This window comes from Salvia hispanica, chromosome 1, assembly GCF_023119035.1.
Source record: "Salvia hispanica cultivar TCC Black 2014 chromosome 1, UniMelb_Shisp_WGS_1.0, whole genome shotgun sequence".
In the NCBI taxonomy this organism is placed as follows: Eukaryota; Viridiplantae; Streptophyta; class Magnoliopsida; order Lamiales; family Lamiaceae; genus Salvia; species Salvia hispanica.
The window spans coordinates 46,829,975-46,853,002 of record NC_062965.1 but is presented as its reverse complement, the minus strand read 5'-3'; the positions used below and the strand labels follow the sequence as shown (position 1 = coordinate 46,853,002).

At 35.1% G+C, this 23,028-nt stretch overlaps 2 protein-coding genes across 2 annotated transcripts; one reads left to right on the top strand and one right to left on the bottom strand.

Moving 5' to 3' along the window:
• The first annotated feature begins 6,411 nt into the window (after positions 1 to 6,411).
• On the top strand, positions 6,412 to 8,528 carry LOC125198740 (3-ketoacyl-CoA synthase 20-like). The gene is made up of 2 exons (XM_048097034.1): positions 6,412 to 7,056; positions 7,587 to 8,528. The coding sequence occupies exons 1-2, from the start codon at positions 6,412 to 6,414 to the stop codon at positions 8,352 to 8,354; spliced, it is 1,413 nt and encodes a 470-aa protein (XP_047952991.1). The 3' UTR covers positions 8,355 to 8,528.
• Positions 8,529 to 15,717: 7,189 nt separating this feature from the next.
• Positions 15,718 to 17,093, bottom strand: LOC125213862 (F-box/kelch-repeat protein SKIP25-like). The gene has a single exon (XM_048114627.1). The coding sequence runs from the start codon at positions 17,082 to 17,084 to the stop codon at positions 15,939 to 15,941; it is 1,146 nt and encodes a 381-aa protein (XP_047970584.1). The 5' UTR covers positions 17,085 to 17,093; the 3' UTR covers positions 15,718 to 15,938.
• Between the last annotated feature and the right edge of the window lie 5,935 nt (positions 17,094 to 23,028).

Below are 23,028 nucleotides of genomic sequence, written 5' to 3'. Positions count from 1 at the left end.
TAAATTTTGTATATTAATTACAGAAATTTTAGAATTTAAATTTCATAAACTCATATATTCAATTTATCACTATAATTAATAATGTATACATTTGTCTGTGCACAAAGTTTATCAGTTTGATAATTCTAATCACAGATTAGGCAATGTCCTAATCCATTTGAATAATACAAATTTGAGATTTTATTCTCTTTGTTATATATTGATAATACTATTTTTCATTATATAATTTATTCTTAATTGGTTTCTCATTAGTCACCTATATAAATAGGTCATTCTAGATTTATTCGACATTAATTATTTTTTAAATTTTTCTAAATTGCTCCAACATTGTTTTGAATAAGATATAATATGTACCTTGTTTTTAGTATACGACACAGAGAAATACATTGAATAAGATATCCATATAATAAGATATCCATATAATATGTACCTTGTTTTTAGTATACGACACAGAGAAATACATTGAATAAGATATTTAGTAAATAATTTAATTCTATCTATTTATGTATTTTATGTGATTTAATATATAGTAATATTTGAAAGTAATATTACCTTTTATTACATCTAGTTCCCTATTTTTTCAATATATATTAAACCCCAATCCATATGCTAAAACTCAAAACCTAAAACTATATAGAAAATTTTGGAAACCCAAAACCCCAAGACCTAAAACCATCTACAATAATTTCTTAGCATTAAATAATTTATCCAAATACAGTTATACAAATATAAATTTAATTAAATGAATTGAGCTAATTTATATTGGAACCCACTAATTGAATTAAGTTAAGAATTCAATTGACCTATTTCTATTTAAAAGAATCAATCAGGTTAACAAATTGATAGCTTCCTCCTCTTCACTCTTGTGGCGTCTCCATCTTCTACTTCATGCTTAATCTTCTGTAATTTTCAAACCAAACATGAAATAGCCTAAATAAGATTATGCCAGAATTCACAAGTAATAAATGATTACATAAGATTTTCAAACATATAAAGGATTGATAAGAAACGAAAACACAAATCCTATTTGTGTTGTTATCCTAACTACTGATCTTGCAAGACCTTGTCGTTAAATGCTCATTTTTGGTTATCGTCGGACACAGAGTGTGCATTCTTATTTGCATTAAGCCTTGCACATTCAAAGGATAATAGAACAAAATTTAGATAATAGAGAAAAAACACCTTCAAAGAATATAGAGACTGCTGCCATGCAAAATTTCCTCCTTTTGTTGCTCTCTTTTTTCTTCTAGTGTCATATCAATTGTATTCGAAGCAGAATCACTAGAAGTAGACATAAACAAAGATAAACATAATTAGAAAGCATAAACAAATAAAAAAAGAACAAAAGAGAAAACTTAAAGAAAATGACCATAAAATTGGAGGTTGAAAATAAGGATTCAATATTTGAATATACATATGAGCAAATGGGTGCAATAATTGGGCATTATTAGCATTTACTAATGTTAATTTCAATTGCAACGGCACATTGATTTAATAATTAATACCAAATTATATTTGCAAAAAAGACGTGCATAAGTGATTCAATTAAGTTTGAAAATCTTTAACGTTCAAGAACGCTAAAGTTGGTCTATATTGTTATAGTATAGACTATAACAATATTTTTTTGTGTGCCGCCATTTTTTTATTCAATAATGTAAGTATATTTAATAAATCTTGCTAGACGCGTGTTTAATCTATATGATTTTTCAGTTATTCAATTACAGAAATTAATAATACTCTTTATAAATCTTTTAGGACCATATTTCAAAATATTTCATTTACTCCACCTACAGTAAGATTAAAAAAATCTTTAAATTTTTTTATGTTTAAAACATTTTTTTCCATATTATACATTAACAATTGGAATAAAATTTAATATAATTTCAACGGCTGATGGTCATGTGTGCATTTAAGTAGTATATTTTTTTTATTTTGAATGTTCTGAATGCATGAGTGGGAAAATTAATACTACAACTACATAATACTAATACAAATTCCTAAAAGTGGGTTACATTTATAGTAGTAGTACATAGAAACCACCGTATGTGATTTAAATTTCTAAATTCATTAAATTTAGATTAATGATTAATTGCAATGGCATCCAAAACTAATAAATAATCAAAATTATGTCCAAAACTCGTCTTATATATTAATATTAATATAGATAAATTGAACATCTAATAATGGGTATAAATGGAATTTACTTGTCAAATATGGTGTAATATTGAACTTATCAAACACACATAAAAATAGCTTCTCTTGGAAAGCATGAATATATTCTCAAATGTTTTCTCATATTTCTTGAGAAAAGTATCAAACACGTTTACTGTTTTATAGTTATTCCTCCTTAACACATAGTAGTACTACTATATTTCTAGAATACTTATTCCATTTGTAGCTATCTAGTTTACATTTTTTCATTCTTTAGTTGTGGTTATATATAGTAGCTATTTTTTTACGTTATAAATTTTTTTACTTCAATTGCGTGCTAATTTGTATTTTAATATAATTTAAAAATAATATTATTTTAAATATTACGTAAAACCAATATTTAGTTTAATTTTGCGTGTTAATTTTTATTTTAATAATACATTAATACTAATACTAAATATTTTTATTTTTATGTTTTTTTTATTTCTTATAAAATTCACATCTACAATTTAAAAATCCTGGATCCGACCAATATCATAAATTAATAGAACAATATTATTTTTAGTCTAGATTTGGGAAATATTAAGAGCATCCACATTCGTGCTCTTTGGTAAGAGCACGGATGTGGGCCCAGACACACTTTTATTCATTTTCTACTCCGTGCTCTTAGGCAAGAGCACAACACCCACATCCATACTCTTCCGCAAGGACAAGCTCAAGGGTCCCACCATCCCATTATTTAATTTAAATACTCCAATTACTAAAAATATTTCTGCAATATAAAACTTACATAATTCTAAAAAATAAAAACTAGTACATGATTAAAATCCTAAAAATTAAAAATACATAATTAAAATCCTAAAAAATAAAAATATATAATTAAACCCCTAAAAATTACATAATTAAAGGCTAAAAAATACCCCCGTGGAGACTTGTCCTCTATCCCCAATGTTCTTCGGAGACCCGTATCATTGCAACATGTAATTCAAGTTGATTGGGAGTCATCCGAGACCTATCAGCCATATTGAATTGAGCCAAGAGAGGCCACAACGAGTTGGTGGGGGTTGAGGTGGAACAAAGGGAGCGGGAGCGGCGGCGGATGGAGTCGCGGCGCGACGACGGTTGGCCGTCGCCTTCTTTCTTCCTTGCGGCCGGCGTTGGGAACTGCTCGGGCCAGCGTCGGGGCTATTCAAGTTAGTTGCGGCAAGCTGGGTTGCCACCTCATCCTCGCCCGCGTCGGATAGGGATACCGACCTCGACCATTTGCTGGAGAAGCTGGAGGAGGATGCTAAGCCTTCCTTATACTTCGGATGATGGCGCACCTCCTGCCAAGAGCTGAGGTACTTGAACAGTTTGTGATTTTGGGATTGGTAGGTCGTCATGGTGGCAATGATGATGTCGAGCTCGCTCCTGCCGCTCCCCGCCGACCGCTTTTCCTGGAGGTAATACCCCTGGAACTTTTGGATTTCTTCGTTGACGCTGAAAATGGTATTGCACACCATACTATCATTGCGATAGATGGTTCTATCCGGCCGATTTTCATTGGAGTGACGCGCCACCAAAATCTATCCCCGCTTTGGTTCGTGCAAACGTCCGGATCTTCGGAGATAATCAAATAGGTTTTGAATAACTGCTCCATCTCCGCCAGAGTTTACGGGGTGTGGACACCACGAGTAGGAGGAGTAGGAGTAGGAGTAGGAGTAGGAGTAGGAGTAGAGCCACCGCTCCTTCCCTAGCCACCCGGAACATGAGAACCTTGGGTTTGAGGAGGGGCCGATAATTGCATTTCCTAACTAGGGAATGGTTGTGAGCCGAACCATTCGTGGTTCCAACCGCGGGAGTCAGAGGGGTGATCGCCGGAGCCGAACATTTTTTTTGTAAGAGTGAAAGATTGAGAATTGATGAGAGAATTTAGATGAGAATTGTGTAGTGTAGTGAGAAATTTTTTGTGTGGAAGTGGGAGTATTTATAGATGAAAATGTGAATTTTTGGGAAAAAAAATTGAAAAATAAATTAAAAGTGGGTAGAAAACGGATATAATTTATTGGAAAGTGGAAAAATATTTTTTTTATTTCAAAACAATTTTTTTAATTTACATTCGATTTAAAAAAAAATTGCCAACGGTTATGCCGTTGGCTAATCGCGTGCTGCCACGCCAGCCTGCTCAGCGGCACGGACGTGCTCTTATTATCGAGTAGCGTCGTGCCAACGGCGGACAGCCGAGTGCTGCACCGTCGGCACGGATGGCGTCCATCGTAAGGACACCGCTGCGGGTGCTCTAATAGAACAAGTGTTTAAGTTTGGGGGAGTTGACAAACTCATAGTTTAGGATGGTCTTAGAGGTGTTTAACCCATGTTTTTGTTGAATTAAGGTGTTTATAATAGGTTTTCACTCATATAGTCATCAATTAGATGAAGTAATGAGTTTGTCGGAGTTTTGAAGTAAAAACAGGTCAAAACGGAGCAAAATGGAGCAAATGGCTGATTCCAGAGAAGAAACCCGACCGGGTGTTTTCCATTCTCGGAAAACCCGGTCGGGTGTTTCGTGCAACTAGCGGGTTCCAGAGAGAAAACCCGATCGGGTGTTTTGCCACCTGCAAATCACAGCTTCAAATATAAAAGGGGTTCTCACTCATTTTCGAACCCCAACTTTCCCCACTGCAAATTGAGAGAAAAATCGAGAGATCCAAGAGGATTGAAGGCAAGGAGGCTTCCATCTTCAAGAGATTGAAGAAGAAGGATTCTCCCCAACATCAAGTCCACCTTAGGGAGTTCTATTATCTTTTCTTACTATGTTTTCCTTTAATGTTTTTGTATTTTCCTTTGTCTTAGCTTCCACTATGAGTGGCTAAGTCTTTATTAGGGATATTGGTGAAGTTTGTATGGAATCCATGGGTTAAACCTTGATTTATGCTTATCTATCTCTTTTGTGGTGGTTTTGTTGGTTATTGTGTTTTTTCATTGTCTAATTGATTAGCTACCAATTGGATATATTTGTTCTAATTATTGCCATTGAGAGATGCTTGATTAGATTGTTAAATAACCAACAACTCCATGCGTTGTATGTGCTCGAGAGAGGCATAGCTAGAGAGAGGGCTCGGGTCCGTAGGTTTTAGGAGTCGGTTTCGAAGTGTAGGGAAGAGACTCCGACATTATAGGCCGATCAACGCATTAGGTGCACCCGAGAGGGGGTCTAACCAATTAACCCGACCTTCCTAGCCACACATAAGACCATTTAGATGAGCATGATCCCTAGGTGAACACCCGTGATCCATACCAACGGATCCATATCCCCACCTTCTCAATTTGAGTGAAAACTAACCTTTGTTTGCTTTATTTTCCTAATTTGCTATTTGTTTACTTGTTCCTTGATTTTAGTTAAGAAAAACCAAAAACCCCTTCTATTAGTCTAAATAGTGTTCAACGTTGCATCGTAGTACTCAAGCCGGCATTTAGTCTTCGAGGATCGATAATTTCAACTTGCCACGTGCTACATACCCCATACACTTGTGGGTGACATATTTATTGCAAATTTAGCACGAGTCAATATCATAAATTAGTATTGTTTTAATTTTAATGTTGTTTTATCATAAAATTTGCATCCCCAATTCAAAATGTTTCTGGATTCGCACACCTAATTAATACACCAAATCTATTTAAGGAAATTTTTCTCTCTCTAATGAAGTGAGTCTCATTCTCCACTAACAATATTGTAATATTTTTTTCTTACTATCTCCTTCTTATTTACCAATAGTGCATTAAATCCGTGCCATTTTTAAAATATTTTATTTTTCACAGACAAAGAGAGTATATAGAAAAGATATAATCATTTACTATGTCAGTGTCAAATAAGAAATAGGGTTCTCAACAAACCTGTGTTCGCGTGGACTAAAATGGTTATCAAATTTCTACATGGGAAATAAATAAACTTATCATTAATTTGTACTAATACATTATGTAAATGAGTCACTGACATTCTTAAAATTCTTAAAAGTACATTATAAAAGAAAGGGATTATTCAATCATAAAACAAGATATGAATCTTATCACGTTGATGTGATCCAAAAAAATTCGGTCCCAACTCATGGCATATTTGAAAATGAAGGGGGAACCAAATCACACGTTCTAATTTTAATCTCAATAATCTAATTTAAGTCTTAAAGAAATAGCACTAAGCAAAGAAATGACACACCACTCATTCTTTTCTATATAATGATATAATCCATGTAACACCTTTCTCAATCCCAAACCCAAATCAAGATGGCACCAAAAAACCTCAAAACCTTGTCAAATCAATGCTACCATCACCTCACCACCAAAGCCCTATTCCTCATCATCCCATCTCTCATCTTCGCCGCAATCATCAATGTCAACCACCTCTACAACGACAGCTTAACCACCACCGCCGCCATCTTGTCCTTGTGCATATTATTGTCTTACTTCCTCCGTCCGAGAAAAGTTTACTTGGTGGATTTCGCATGCTACCGACACGACCCGGCCTTCTCGACCCACCGGGATGCCATCACGGAGAAGATGTCAACCCTGCTCAACCCGGAGAGCCTCTCCTTCACTACCAAGGTCATCGAGAGGTCTGGGGCCGGAGAGGAGACCTTTGTCTACGGCCTCAGAGACTTCCCGCCAAAATCATCGTTCGCGTGCGCGAGGGAGGAGGCGGAGATCGTACTGTGTGGAGCCGTGGATGATCTGATGGCCAAGACTGGGGTAGAGGCTGCTCAGATAGGGGTGGTGGTGGTGAATATAACGACGTTCAATCCGGTGCCGTCGCTGTCTGCCATGATCGTCAATAGATACAAGCTCAGAGAGGATGTGCTCACCTACAACTTGGGGGGAATGGGCTGCAGCGCCAGTCTCATCGCCGTTGACCTCGCCAAACGCCTTCTCCAGGTTTTATACTATCATAGTTTTTAAAGAATGACAAATTGCCAAATAAATCACGAAAAACTATAATGTTCTGATTTGTCCTAAGCTTTTTAAAATGTGGAAAATAAATCACGAGGTTTAAAAGTTTCGCATTAGTCTCATCCTTCCCATTCCGACGAATTACACGCTGATTTAAAACATGTTAAAAAACGAAAGGTCTAACTAAGTATGAAATGACGTTTTGTCTGGTGTTTTAAACCGATTATGAAATTAAGGCATAATTCTCTAGAAAAAGGGTAAGATGGGATAATTGCAAAAAATTGATTTATTTTTCATATTTTGAACTACATCGGATAGACCAGAATTAGAGAATCTTTTGTGATTTATTTGACAATGTCATTTAAGGAATAATTTATATTGAAATCACATAGTTTGTCAATATCAATGGATTTCTAATTTATATTTTTTGTTGTATGTCAAAGTGCTTGCGTCAATCATATGTCAAATACACCAATTGTTGATATATAAAGCCTAATGATAGTGCACGCACGCAGGTTCAAAGCAATAGTTACGCCCTAATCGTGAGCCTAGAAAGCTCAACCAGCAGCTATTACCTTGGCCACGACAAATCAAAGCTCCTCGCCAACTGCCTCTTCCGCATGGGCGGCGCCGCCCTCCTCTTATCCAACCGCCGCTCGGACCGCCACATCTCCAAATACGAGCTGAGCCACACCATACGCACCCACCGCGGCGCCGACGACCGCTCCTACAAATGCGTCTTCCAAGAAGCCGACAAAGAAGGAGCCCTCGGCATCACCATATCCAAAGACCTCCCCTCCGTCGCCGGCGAAGCCCTCAAGGCCAACATCACCTCCCTGGGCCCACTCGTGCTCCCCATCTCCGAGAAACTCACCTTCCTCGCAACGCTCATCGGCCGGAGATTTCTCAACATGAGAGGGCTTGCCCCCTACGTGCCGGATTTCAAGGCGGCGTTCGAGCATTTCTGCATCCACGCTGGCGGGAAGGCGGTGCTCGATGCGGTGGAGACTAGTTTGAAGCTGAGGGCGTGGGATATGGAGCCTTCTAGAATGACGCTTTATAGGTATTGTAATACGTCAAGCAGTTCGGTGTGGTATCAGCTGGCTTATGCGGAGGCGAAGGGCCGGGTTCGGAGGGGAGACCGGGTTTGGCAGCTCGGGTTCGGGTCGGGTTTCAAGTGTGCGAGTGGTGTGTGGAGGGCGTTGAGGACTATTCCTCCGAATGAGGTGGATAACCCGTGGCTACAAGTCATCGATCAATTTCCTATTTCTCTGCCTAACTAAACCCGAACCTGAACCCGAACCCGAAGACGTGTTTCATGTTGTATCTCTTATTTTGTGAATGTATATTGCGCTCATAGATAGAGCAAATGAATGTTATATTTAAGGAATGCATGGCAGATTGCTTGGAATCATATGTCGAGTTGCTTGCCTATGTATTGTATATGTATTGTAGATTGCTTACCTATGTATTATAGATTGATTGCCTATGTATCGCAGATTGCTTGACTAGGTTATCATCTTAACCATAGTGCTCCCCCTTAACTTATATATCCATTCACTACAACAAAAATAAATTTGCTACAATGAAGTCTATTTTACGTTTTTTATTCATTTAAAGACAATTTTTTTTTGTTTTTAAATAAATTACCAACACTTTAAAAAAAAGATGAAAATGGTAAATAAGTTGAGATGAAAATGGTAAATAAGTTGGGGCTGAATTTGGTGTTGGTGCTATTGCAGGTGCTGCGGTTGAATTTTAAAATGTTGACGTGCCTAGGAAAAAAGGTGAAAGACATATTATAAGGGCGGGTTTTAAAGGCACTACTGCCTAGTGCCCTAATGGACAACTAGTGTGAATAATCTATTTTAATGTAATTCAAAAACCACGTGAAACCCCACCTTCTAAAACTTTTAATAAAAACGTATATCATGAGTTGAAAGCATGAATTTTATATTATAATCTTCGAGATGTCAAAAGATTTAATGAAAGTCTATGTTGGAATCTATCTATACTAATATAAAAGCCGAGTTTTGGGCATAGTTTTGAATATTCATGAATTCAGGGTATGAATTTTAATATTACTAAAATTTAAGCACGATTCAAATATAATAAGCCGTTACCATCACAACTCTATTTAATAGTAAAATTTATGAATAATTAGCAAACTATATTTTAACATACGCTTTCACAACTCAATGCTAACATATTTTACATAATGAGTTTACCGTTACATTTCTATGTAGAAAAAATGGGTCACTGCAGTTAAAAACTTAAATTGACGTGAATATTTATTATAATAATTATTATATCTGGCAGGTAATATTATATGCTATGATTCCAAAGACATCAAATTTTGAATTATAAATTTAAAGCTTTTTTCATTGTGTCATATATAATATAACGGTGCTCAATTGAATAATATTAATAAATGAGATTACTACTAAATCAGATTGGAATATGCATTTCAAAGTCATTATCGTTACAATTGTATTGAGAAAAATAAGTTACTACCGTTACAAACTTAAATTGATATTTTAAAATTTTTTATTTACAAACACTTCCACTTCTCACAATAATTTGAAAGGTCGCAAAGTGCGACATTTATTACAGTATTAATATAATTAAATGTATTAATATTAATTGAGTTACCATCAAAATTTTCTATATAGTTATAAAAAAAATCAAGATGAGCTATAATACAATTTGTTCTCCGTTCTTGTCCGTGGACGTAGCCAACACAACGTTGGTGAACTACGTCAATTTGTGTCTCTTTACGATCTGTTCTTTATTCTTGCATGTGGACGTAAATTTCAATTATTCAATTACCCTATTCCGTCACAACAATGACAGTCTTCGAGCATCATGCACAAATGTCTTCGAAATGGTATTCCTACATGAGAGAGGGTAAATGTAAGGATTTAGAAAATATTATTTCCATATTTGTAAAATTCAACCAAACTTAATAAAGAATTTCCTTAGCGAGAGTAATAGATCCCTGAATTCAAAAATATCCATAGAATCCCCACAACTTTTTTAAAAATAAAAAATAAAAAGAATAAACTCCTAAGAAAGGAAAAAATTACAACTGATGTCAAGAGGACTCGAACTCGACACCTTATACATTAATATCTAAGCATCTTGCCTCTTGGACAAAGGCTCTGGACAACCATAAAATCCCCACAACTTAAGACATTTAATGTTGTCCAAAGTTGAGAGGTGTGCAAATGCTCTCGTAATACAGATTTATTTGGCAAACATATAGACATGTATTTAAAGCAAAACGATTTGACAAGACTCGAGGAAGAGGGTCTATAATTTTGCAATAATGCATGCTCACTCCTCTTAAAAATAAAAATTCTTTCATTTTATGTCCATCCTCCAGAAGTAGAAACTTTCTATTTAAGGAAATATTTTTCTCTCTAATAAGGTTAGACTAATTTTCCACTAACATATTTTTCTTTCTATCTCTCTTATTTTCCTAAGTTTGTATTCAAACCCGTGACAATTCAAAAGTTACTCCCTCTGTCCCACAAAAGATGTCACACTTGTGGGACGGCACGGAATTTTATGAAATTTTGTTTTGTGTGTTAAATGGAGAGAGAAGATATAATTTTTATATTCATATGAGAGAAACAAAAAGAGAAATATAACATCTTTTGTGAAAAAAACTAAAAAGGAAAATATGACATCTTTTATGGAACGGAGGGAGTACAATTTATAAGCGACGAGATGGAGAATAAAAATCTTCACAATTCACAAAACACGTGACACTTTTCATTGCCCCACCATCAGAACATTGAAACCTTCGATCATTTCAAATTATTAATTAATGGAAAAGAGGTGCAAACAATTGTACAATCTATCCTCATACCCAACAATATCTTCCTCTCCACTTTTGGTATGAAACCTCTAATTATATTCTTTAAAATACATGCGTCATTTAAAAAAATTAGTTAAAGACTTACTTTCTGAAAGCAGCCAATGTTGCAAATATACCATCAAAAGAAATAAACACAAAATAATGCAGATGTGTATAATAATAATAATAATAATAATAATAAAGATAATAATAATAATAATAAAGATAATAATAATAATAATAATAATAATAATAATAATACCTCTTTATTTTATCTCAAGTCTAATATCTATGTATAATATATACTCAACTTGTTGAAATTATGACGTGGCTATTGAATAGTCAAAGATGTGGAAAATATGACGTGGCCGTTGAAAGGTCAATGCGTTGAGAAAATGAAGTGAAAGTGAAGAAATGTTTGATTGGTGAATATTTGATGCGGAGAAATATAATTGTGGTGAATTATTTTCCTAAGGGATGAGTGAGAATTAAATAGGAGCATTATTTAAGCATGTGGAATTTTCGGTCTCTCCTATTTTTATTATTGGAGAAGGAATCCTATTTTTCTTGGATTTAATTATTTGTTTGGGATAATTATCCAAATTAAATCCAAAGCCCGAATATTCCTTATTGGTTGATGAAATTTTCGAACCACCACTTTGATTTTTCCTATGAGATTTTCGAAAATCTCATATATTGGAGAAGAGAGAAATTATTTATTATACTATTTGATCTCTTATTTATTCTATTCCATAAATAAATATAAATATGCTAGAATATCCTATCATATCTTGCCATATCTAAGAAGATATTGCCATATCCTAATTTAATTAGGATTTATATTAAATCCCTTATGAGAATGAAACTACACGCCAATTTTGATATATATATATTGGGGAGATTTAATTATTTATTCTTACTCTGTGATATATTATTCTACTCCGTGAAATATTCAAATTAAATCATAGGCTAATTAAATAGCCTAGGAATTTCGAATTCCCCATTCTTCTCAACCTAATTAACGCCACTTCCCCTATTATCTCTCCCAAATCTTTTTATTTATTTAATTGTGGGATATTATTCTTAAATCTATAAATAAGAGAGAAGACCAAAACCCTAGATCATAAATCACGCCTCCTCCCACTATCAAAAACCGTCTCTCACTCTCTCCCCACTCTCTCCAAATTTTCTTCATCTTTTCTCCAAGATTTCTTCATCAATTGAGAAGAATTCAAGTTGAAGTTCAAGAATTTATTGAAGAACCAAAGCTATAACTTGTTTCTACCGATCGTTCTTTTGGAAAAGGTACTTTAATTTTGATCTTCTCTTCTTCTACCGATTAATCGGTGTTCTTGAGTCCACATGCATTTAGATTGAGTGAAGGGGAATTAAATTGATGAATTTGGGATGCATGGATGTGTGTGTGTGTGTGGCCGTGTGTGTGTGTGTGCGCACGCCTCGGCGTACGTGCACATGTGTGGTGCTCGTGTACGTGTGTTGTGTGTGTAGAACACTCATGCGTGACACAATTTAATGGTGAATTTGGAGTTGTTAATTGAATAAAAATGATATGCTAATCATACCTTGATTTTGGATGATGATATTAAAGATTTATCAATGGGAAAAAGGGAAACATGGGAACATGCATGATTTGAAATCAATGATTGAAACTGATTTATGATACGCCTAATTTAAAGGTGATACTTCGCGCTCTCAGCGTGATAAACGAGGAGAAGAGAATACTTTCGAGCTAAGCCGACGAGGTGGGCTTTCTTTTAAAATAAGGACATTGTCCTAAACTGATATTGATGAGAATGAGATATGTGTTATCATGCCTTGATTTGTTTTGTCGTGCCTATCCCTCGTGGCTATGCCACTATTGATTTAATCGAATTCGGATCCTTGTAGAGCCGCAAACTCTACTTGGGTTAGTGTACACCAATGTTAGACCGAGTGTCAGCGTACGGGTTGGCCGGTCTAGTGACCTGGATTGCGGCCGCATTCCTTGTCATGTAGAATGAGGATATGGTAAACGTCGATGTGAAAAATGGTTGCGCGACCGTGATATTTGATAAAGAATATATTTTGGTGCCTCGGGTCTTTCTAAAGTTAAAACCCCGATGGACACTTGAAAATGGCATGATAACTACTATTTGTGATAAAACTGTTTTCGGCAATGAGTCCACTGAGTATGATTATAGTACTCAGCCCTGCATGTGTTTTCCCTATGTGCAGGTTGAGCGGTGGCGAGCGGGCGGCGGTGTTGAGTAGGAAACAATATCATGATCTGTTGGAACTATAAGTGTCGTTGTGTCTCCATACATAGCCTCACTTCTTTCTTGGTCGCTTACGCTATATTATGAAACTTGTGATCTTTTGGTTGGGTTAAACTCTTTTATTTCGTGGGAATATGTTAGATACAAAACAGTTGAGATTATTTTGGAACTTTTGCTATTTTTGAGCATATTTGGTGATAGCCTTTTGTTGGATTCTTTGCTAAGGCATTATTTCTTCCTACTTAATTGTTCATTAAATGCTTTGGTTAAATCCCTTCTTAAATGGAACCCTAGCCTATGATCTTTGATGCATTTAAGTCCGCCTAGTTAACGATCGCCGCATTTATTATACCCTAGGATGGAAGGAGTATCATTTTCATAAAACTCTGCTAAGAGCATCCACAATGGATGCCCGATCGCGCGCCCGATCGGCCGAGATCGGGCTCGGGCGTGGTCGGACATCCATTGCAGGCGTTGGTCACGCCCGAGCGGGACCGAGAGTTCGGTCGCGACCGATCGCCCGCCCGATCGATCTGGCGTGTAATCGGGCGCCCATTGCAGAGGCGCGCCCGATCACGCGTTGGCCCGATCAACGCGTTTTTTATTATTATTTTTTTCTTTTTCTTTTTTAATTCTATAAATATACTTTAATTTCACTCATTTTTCACACAACTCTCACACATCTCTCTCAACTCTCTCTCCATTGCAATATCTCTTTCACTCACTTTCCCAAAATGTTTCCCGGGGAAGATATTGGTCGGTCTATGGAACGCGCAATGTTTGCTTTCGGGAACCAGATTCTCGCCGGTATTCGTGCAATACATGAACAAGAGCAAGCCGAACAGCAGGCCCAAGATTCCATTATTTAAATGAGAGGCAGTATAAACTTATAAAGGACGAAAATAGGACGAATTTTGGAGCAGAATTAGCAAATGGGTCGAAAATGAAGCTATTACCAATTTTGCCTTATTTAAGTTCTTAAAGCTTAATAGGTAATACGTATTCTAGTTACGTTACTCTAATTTCTACTACTTTATTTTCTGAATAAAAAAAAAATTGTCTTGCTTTATTCTTTTTTTTTCTAATTTATTACTTTAATCTTTCTCTTCTTTTGTTCTCATTCCACATCATTTAAAATCCAATGTCCTTTTAGTGATATATGTAAAGCCTTTCTACCGGATATTTATGTTGTATGCATTTACAAGTGAAAGCAGAGTGATGAAGTTTGTTGCAAATATGGTAGAATTATCATTATAAGAAAATTATGCAGGGATGGAAGTATGACTATTGATGTATTGATTACTTCAAAGATTAGGCCACTTCTTACCTATGCACACCAACTGGCATTTGACAGCTTGATAGTTATGATATCTTTTAATTAGAACCTCCGTAGATGTTTATTTTAATAAGTTTTAGGATTCTAGAATTTGAACATTTAGGTGCCTTACTATCTTTAGTGGATGAGAACAAGACAAACACATAGGTTCTGGTTGTATAATATCCTAGTTGTTATCCTATTAGGAAGATGATGGAGTTGTTGGGGGTTATTGATTTAGTGGTTGGAAAGTTTACTCTAAAGTTGTTCAAAGATTGATTACAGAATTAAACAATTTAAAATACCAACTGGAAGGTTTCTTCTTGGCATTTTCTTGATAGCTGAAGTCTATTTAAGTTTACTGTATGAAAGAATCCTTATTACTAATAATCATTCTCCTTTTATAGGGTAAGTTCAAGCAATGAAGTGACTTGAGGAAATTTTCTATGTTTGGTGCATTTTGCTTTTGTCAAAAAGTAGATGTTATGTCTAGACTCTGACTGGCTGAATGGGGACCTTCTTTCCAACAGCATATGTTAAAGGTTATGATTCGTTTATTGGGTCCATTCAAGAAAGAGAACATTCATGCTTTAGGCTAAAGTTAAAAATTTCTAAAGGCAACCATGTCCTTTATATTCCATTTTCTTCAAAGTTCCAATTTGTATACTAGTTGATATTGCATAGAAATAAGTTTGCGAAACCAAATATCCCAATAAAAGAATCTGATGAATCTTGTATTTTGAAGCTAAATTCCTAATTACTTTATGCATGTCCCTGCAATTTTGCGAGATTCGAAAGCTTCACTGTAATATCTGGGAGATGTTGAATCTTTGAAAGCTTCACTTGATTGGCAAGCATTAGTTAGCATAAATTATAAACTCTATGGGCTATAATCTGTACTTTTTATCTCTATATAGTGAACTAATTACTGGATTACTGTTGCATCTCACTTGTGCTTTTAGATGGCTTGTTTCCGACTCATGTTTATTAACATACAATTGTTTTGCTTAATCTTAATCTATGCCGAAACTCTTCATTTCCAGTGTTAATATTTTGAAAATCTCTCATGTAGCAGTTATTTAAAAGTGAGTTAACATTACTCATTAACATGGTTAAGTTATGCAAAATTAAAAGACACTATGATTTATGTAGTTTTTCCTTGGTTGCTGCTGATACATAGGAAGATCTAGCACTTAGTAGACATGAAAATAAGTTCCATAAGTTGCAGAAACAAGTATTGGAATCTTTATGGGGAGAATATTCAAATTTGGAATAGAGAAGAAAAAGTTTGAACTAATGAAGCAAAGAGGAGGATATCATTTGTTTGTTCTACAAGTGATGTTGAAAAATTGATATATTCCTCCTTTTGTGTTTATCTAAAACAGTTTCAGATTCTGTACCGAGTTGGGAGAATTCAACAAGACTGATGAGTGCTCATCCTTGGTAATATGTGGACTGCGATGACTTCCATACCTTCAGGTGGCTCCAATGTCCAAACGTTATGAGGCCTTGCAATTGCAGTTGCTGAGATGTCCACCACAAAAATCTTGGAGCCATCATCTGAAACAGCGCAAACTTTTCCACGGCCTGCAGATATATGCTGAGATCCTTTCAGGTGATTCGAAGGCCCAACAAACTCTTCCCAGCAATCATTTTCCGGATCATACTTGCTCAGGCTTCCAGTTTCCTGATCTACCACATACATAAATTGGTCGTCTGTCGTTGCTGGTCCTGACCATCCCCCAAGCATCCCCCTCGGCATTTGCTCCCATTTATTCATCGAAATGTTGTACACAGCGCCTTCTTTCAGCGCCCTCCCCTTTATGTTTACCATGCAGAGTTTCCCTCTGTACCCGATCGCTTCAATGGCTTCTCTACTAAGCTTTGCGTCTTTACACGCTGTCCTCGTCTCCCACATCCACTCTGCTTCCTTCTTTGACATGTCCCATCTCTCAAGAGATCTTGCCACATCTCTTTGGTAGTGTGCGCCCGTCCCACTTGCCACGTACACTGAGGTGTCCATTGAGCCAGCGACGCACCAACGCCTTGGAGAGGTAAACGGAGGCCCAAGGCTCCACTTGCTGGAAAGAGGGTTGAATAGTAGTGGATGGCTCAGTGCTGGGAGAAATTTGTGAGTGTTGGCAGCTATGACAAGTAGATGGCCTGATGCCGCGATAGATTGGACTGGAAGGATCCTTGATATGTAAGAAGGATGCCGGCTTAGCATGCAGAGAGGTGAGCCAGAAGTGGGGGGGCTTGGAAGGGATCTCCACTTCCATGCAACGGGGTCGAAGCAGAAGAAACTAGCCGAGTGGATTTGGCATGCAGAGTCCGGTGCAGGGGAGGTTGGTGCTAGAAGTGCGTAAAGAGAGTAGAAAGGAGGGAAGTTGGGAGAATAGATGAAGCGGCGCCATAAAATGCAGACTCGGTAAAGGAGGGAAGGTGGCAGAGTTGCAAGACAAAGGGAGGCTAGATGGTTAGGCAAGCCGGGGAGTAGGACATGCTCGGTTTGCAAGTCGTTCCCATCGATGTTTTTGCAGTGCTTCTTTGCAGCTTCCATGGAGGCTGTTTGTTGCTGGTCTTGCGGGAAAGCTTGTATAATAATGATTGATGAGGAAAAAAGGTAATCAACTTTACTTGCCTTTTAAGCATTGTCTTTGGACCAGTTTATGTGCCAAAGTGGAGTAGGTTTTGGATGAACTAATGAAACTATCATTTTTGGCTAATAAATATTGCAAAAGTATATAGGACAAATGTTAACCTTCAACTGATACAAACAAATGTCTGTGGATTTGCTTGCTATGATGAGGAAAGTGGGTTTTATTTCAATTTTTCTTGCTTTCCTCTGTTTTAGACTTTTAGTTTAAGATTTCGTACATACAGTGGGAGGATATGATATGAATTGTGAATTATTCACTGAGTCACATTTCACTTTTACCATAAATGGTAAATAGGTCCTACATTCCGCTAACTCACTTCACTCACATTATATTATAAAATCAATTTTAAAAAGTGGACCCCATATTTCGAAAACTTTACAATTCACTATTCTTTATATTTCTTCGTGTCCACACCAAATGTGATTGTTATCGTGGAACGGAGGAAGTAGAGAATATTATCTAACAATATGTCATTCTCTTATTTCTCTAACGTGTCATGTGTGTTGGAAAAAGGAATATTTTGTCTCATTTTTGAGGATATTTTTGAGGATATTTCGGTGGATATTTGAGTAAATTCAATAGATAAAAGATTGGAAACATTGTCAGAGTTAGAAATATTTCATGGAAATTATTGAATTAAATCCTTAACTATTTGGCGTGTACTAATAAAACATTAAATATATAAAACATTAAATATGTAAAGAATTTAAAAAGTATATATTCTCAATAATATATGTGCAATTTCATTATTATTATTATTATTATTATTATTATTATTATTATTATTATTCCGATTGCCAAAAAAATTTTATGAAGCATTTTATTCCCATAAATGATGTATATAAAAATTACATAATACAAGATGTTTAGTTGATTTATATAAAGAAATATTTTAATAATATTCTAAAGTTGGATTTGTTTTATCCTTTCTGTCGTTTTCTTTATTGATTATTCAAAATACAATTAACAAAACTCTACTCTTGATTCGTTCAATTTTGATATTTTATAAATCTTAAATCAGTGGATTAGTTGTTTCACTATATCAATTGATAGATGGCATTACGAATCTCAACCTCCAACTAAAAAGTGATTAAAAAAAACCTACAAACCCACTAAATCTGTAATCTGTTATATTACTTCATTTGTCTTCTAAAAACAGAGACATTATCTCATTTCGTATTCAGGGTGATTGCAGATTGGGAAATGGAAGGGGGTGGTAGACAAGGTATTTTTTTTAGTGTTCGAGGTGGAGGCGGACATGGAAATTTTAAGTCCAAATAAGAAAAATTAATCGCATGGGGGTGCAATCGACCCCTCCGACTACCTGGATCTGCCGCTGCAAGAGATTGATGTTACATATTATGAATTGGTAGATTGTGAAAATAATTTTTTGTGTCGAGCTACAAGAGATTGATGTTACATATTATGACAAGTAAAATACGCAAAAATATATAATAAAAGAATGTTCACAACTTTTTTTTCTTCAAATTTACACAAATTAGTTAAAACATTCACGCACAGAAGATTACTCAAATCCACAACGACAAAGTGCTACCATGATGGTAAGACGCTTCATCTTCAATAGATTGGAAGTTCAAGATATATGGAGTGAAGTCTGTGCGAGTTGTAACAGCAAAAATATGTACTAAAAGTATGTATTTAGAATTCTCAATCTATTGGTCGAAGAAAAACGTATTATTAAGTGAACCGTACTTTGTTATAGTAGTTATAGTTATTTAAAATAGGGTTATAGTGAAAATACCCACTTCGATGAAAATTTATATAAGCATTAACATTAGTAGATAACACCCACTTGGATAAGAATTTGTATAAGTGTATCATTTTACTTCACTTTTACATATTTAGTTGAATAAAATTGTCACACTTAAAGTATTTGTAAGATCAACAATAACAATGACAGACATGAGTTTTTCCAACAAGTTTGCAGAAACCTCCACGTTCACAGTCATTGATGCAATAAAGCCAACATTTTCCATCATTTTCTGGATTATCATCCACCTTTGGTATGCATTTCCCAACACTTGGGAAATTCTTACAACATTTCCCAGCTCCATCTACACACCCACTGCCTGAATTTACTCAAAATATAACATATTCATAAATCATTATAAATCATTATATTCACATAATAACATACTAATAATTTTGATAAAAATACAAAACTAATATTGAGAAATCAATTAAAACAGAGAACATTAATTTAAACCTTAATTTAATGTGGCTTATGTGTGAATTTTGATTGATTGCTTATCCATTATTATAACATTGAATTCATGTCACTATATACATAAATTGAAGGCATTATAATATTACAAAATGAACATTGTTATAATTCAAGTTATATTGTGCAGATTCCTTCATATGTAAATATGCAATTAGAACTTTTTTCATAATCCTTATATAATTACTTTTAATTTGATATGGACTTATGAAAAATAATTTAAATTGAGTTAGCTATACAAAATACTCTCTCCGTCCCAGTTTCAGAGTCCAATTTTGCCATATTAGTCCGTCCTAGTTCAATAGTTCCATTTAGAATTTACCATATTTGAACATAAAATTTTACCTCATTGTTCATCAAATGTACACTCAAATGCCATTACTTTCATAAAAATAAAACAAAACAAAATCCTAAACATACAAAAAGTCAAAAGGGTCTCACTTTCCATTACCTCACTTCAATTATTATACACTCCAACAATTTCTTAAAACTAGTGTCATAACTAAATCTTACTCTTAAACTGGGACGAAGGGAGTAAATTATAAGGTTTTATAATAAACTTATGATCGAGAACTAACCGAAAAGAATGACAAAAAGCGTGAGAGCTATGAAAACAGAAACATTCCTCATTGCAACCAATCGAGTGTAGAAATATGATCCTTCAATTTATGTTTTCTTCAGCCAAGTGTATAATTATGATCCTTCAGTTTATGATATCTTCAGGCTTAACATTTTCAGAATTTATAAGAAAATGAAATCCATAAATTTTGTTAATATTTAATGATAGATGGAAAGTAAAAAAGCACGTGCATATGGATGATTGCTTACCATAGTAATTGTTGCTACTACTTAATTGACTTGATCTTCAGACAATCAACCTGCCTATGATTGGAATTTGACTATTATTAAGTAAGCTTTAATCCTACTAATAAGGTGACAATTGATATACATTAATTAGTTTAGATGGGAAATAATAGATTTGGAAATGGAATAAATAAGATAAGAATGGAATGAGGTGAATCACACATTTTTATGACTCGTCTATCGGATGATTAAATAGAGTAACAATGAAATTATGAGTATTATCAAATTATTAAATAAATACTCATACTTCAAAATATTATTATGTCAAATCATAAAACCATGAAACCATACTCCCATCGTCCACAATCAAAAGTCTAATTTTTCAGCAAGAGTTAATTATAAGAAATGTGAAAAAAAATATAAGTTAAAAAGTAAGAAAATGTTTGTCGTAATTTTATATACTATTACTACCTATGTTCCATCCAAACCACTCAATCTCTCTACATTCTTAATATCTACTAAAATATTTTTTAAAATATTTACTACTATCTTTACTATCTTTTTTATAGTACTCACTCCATCCCACTTAAGATGTCCACTTTCTATATTTGGAATATGCGGAGCTTGAATTTGGTTTGGATATCAAGTTGGGAAACTTGGGCTCTTAAGTGCTAGGCTTAACTTTAATATGGTTTGGACTTGCAACAAGTCAACCCATTATAGCACAGTGTGATTTCCTTTTTCTTTGGGGCGACGTCGAAAGTAAATGGACGGAGCAGCTATGAAAAATTTACGTCCGGATCCATGGTAACTGGTCACTGGGGAGGGGCGACCGCACCCTCCTGCCACTCCCTGGATCCGCCAGTCATGTTACAAAGTTCAGTTCATATACATATATATAAAAAAATAAATTCGAGTACGTTTTTTATTTACATAAATAGCATTGCTTGAAGTTAAACTGGATACATACATATGATCACGGGTAAATAAGTTTTGTTTAATAGAAACACAAATAAACAACATTATATAAGCTTAATTTGTGTTCAAATTAAAGCAAAATCCAACAAAATTAAACAGAAGAAATGCCTTGCCTTGGATTAATTGGATTCAATTTCCCTCTTCGATCATCAACAAATGTGTATTACGATCAGTGATAAATCATCTTTTTCTCTAATCGAAATACATACATTTATATGAATATTAATAAAAATGTGACAAAACACATTTTAATGTATGAATAAATGATCATGCGGAGCAGCGGCCTTGATGGGCGGAGGAGACCGACATGGAGGCGTTTCTGGCGGCGACAGGGGGCTTGTGGTCTATGTCGTTGGGACGGAAGAGGCAGTGCTTGATGCAGGCGTAAATGTAGGCCATGAGCCAAAAGAGCCAGGTGGAGCAGATAAGGGCAAGGGCGGCAACAGGCTGCCACGGCCGAGAGAGGTCCGGAACAAAGACGTAGAACACAAGGAGAAGGCCGCCGATGGTCACACACAAGCAGAAGAAGGTGCAGATCAATGGGATGATAAAACTTTTTTCTTCATCTGCTTCCATTAATTTATTTTCCTTCCTCCTCCTTCAATAATGTCCTTTGGCCTCCTCTCCCTATCTCCCCCTGCCTCTTTTAAATGTATATTTTTGGATGTATATATACGGTTCGATTCGGGAGGATTTCTTCTCTCATGCATGCATGCATAGGAGGACGAAGGATGTATTCATATTCATATTCATATTCATATTCATATTCGTATTCGTATTCAACGGGATAAGGCGCTGTTACAACGGCAATTCTAACTTTGGGAAAATTAACGTGGACCCATAGTTTTTCTTCTGATGTCAAAATTCTGGCTCTGTCACGTCCTATTAGAGCCATTATCAATTTTGTTTGGTCTACAACATAATTGCTACAAATTTTGACTATTCTTTGAGTTTGGACACATTTTATATAGTAAATTGTAGCAATAACATTATACGTTTGTAAGGAAATAGACGCATGTCCAAATATTTATTAGAACGAAATTATGACACTGTACTAAGATGATGAATGTCCTTTTGTGACAGAGACATGATTAATTGCTAAAAAGTTCAGGCGAAACTTTCGATTTAAACAATTATTTTGTTGTTAGTATACAAAATCTAATTTTTCAAATCGCAACAAAATATTTTTGCTTCTAAAAAATCTTGCAACTCCCCTACTAGAATGGAGTAGCTAGAATTCTGAAAAACCAATCACCATGAGGAGCAAGAGTAAAAATTTAGTGGTCCAGACTCATGTCAATCACAATTGCATAAAGAAGAAAAAAAAAAGTACTACTTTAATTATGATTGACGACTCGACAAACTAAGTATATTTCTGCACGTAGCCCGTCCCATTGTTTTCATCTCGATAGTTGTAGTACTACTTATTAGATGAAATTATATGGAAATTGTAACGTTACCATAAAAAATAAAAAAAAATTACGTTATACAACCGAGAGTTGCTTCTCAATCCCAATCAAATGATTAAGATTTAAGAGTCATGAGCTTCTCATGATTTCCACAACATATCTTTATTTTATTAGTGAGGTTATGGTTTGTATTTCTTGATTACTTGATGTGTCCTACAAGTCCTTATCTAGTAACTCAAAACTACCCATATTTTTTAGCAATTTTGATTAGTTAGCTGCACGCAATATATATAAAGACTTAGAGAGAGAGAGAGAGAGAGAGATTAATTGTTGTTGAAGAAAGATAGATGAATCCCACAATTATATTGTTCCCTAAAAAGAGTCCAGTTTGATGCAAGACTGTAAAACTTT

Coding starts and splice junctions, on each gene's coding strand:
- LOC125198740 (XM_048097034.1), top strand. CDS start 6,412: ATGGCACCAAAAAACCTCAAAACCTTGTCAAATCAATGCTACCATCAC. Junction 7,057..7,586: donor TCGCCAAACGCCTTCTCCAG/GTTTTATACTAT, acceptor GCACGCACGCAG/GTTCAAAGCAATAGTTACGC.
- LOC125213862 (XM_048114627.1), bottom strand. CDS start 17,084: ATGGAAGCTGCAAAGAAGCACTGCAAAAACATCGATGGGAACGACTTG.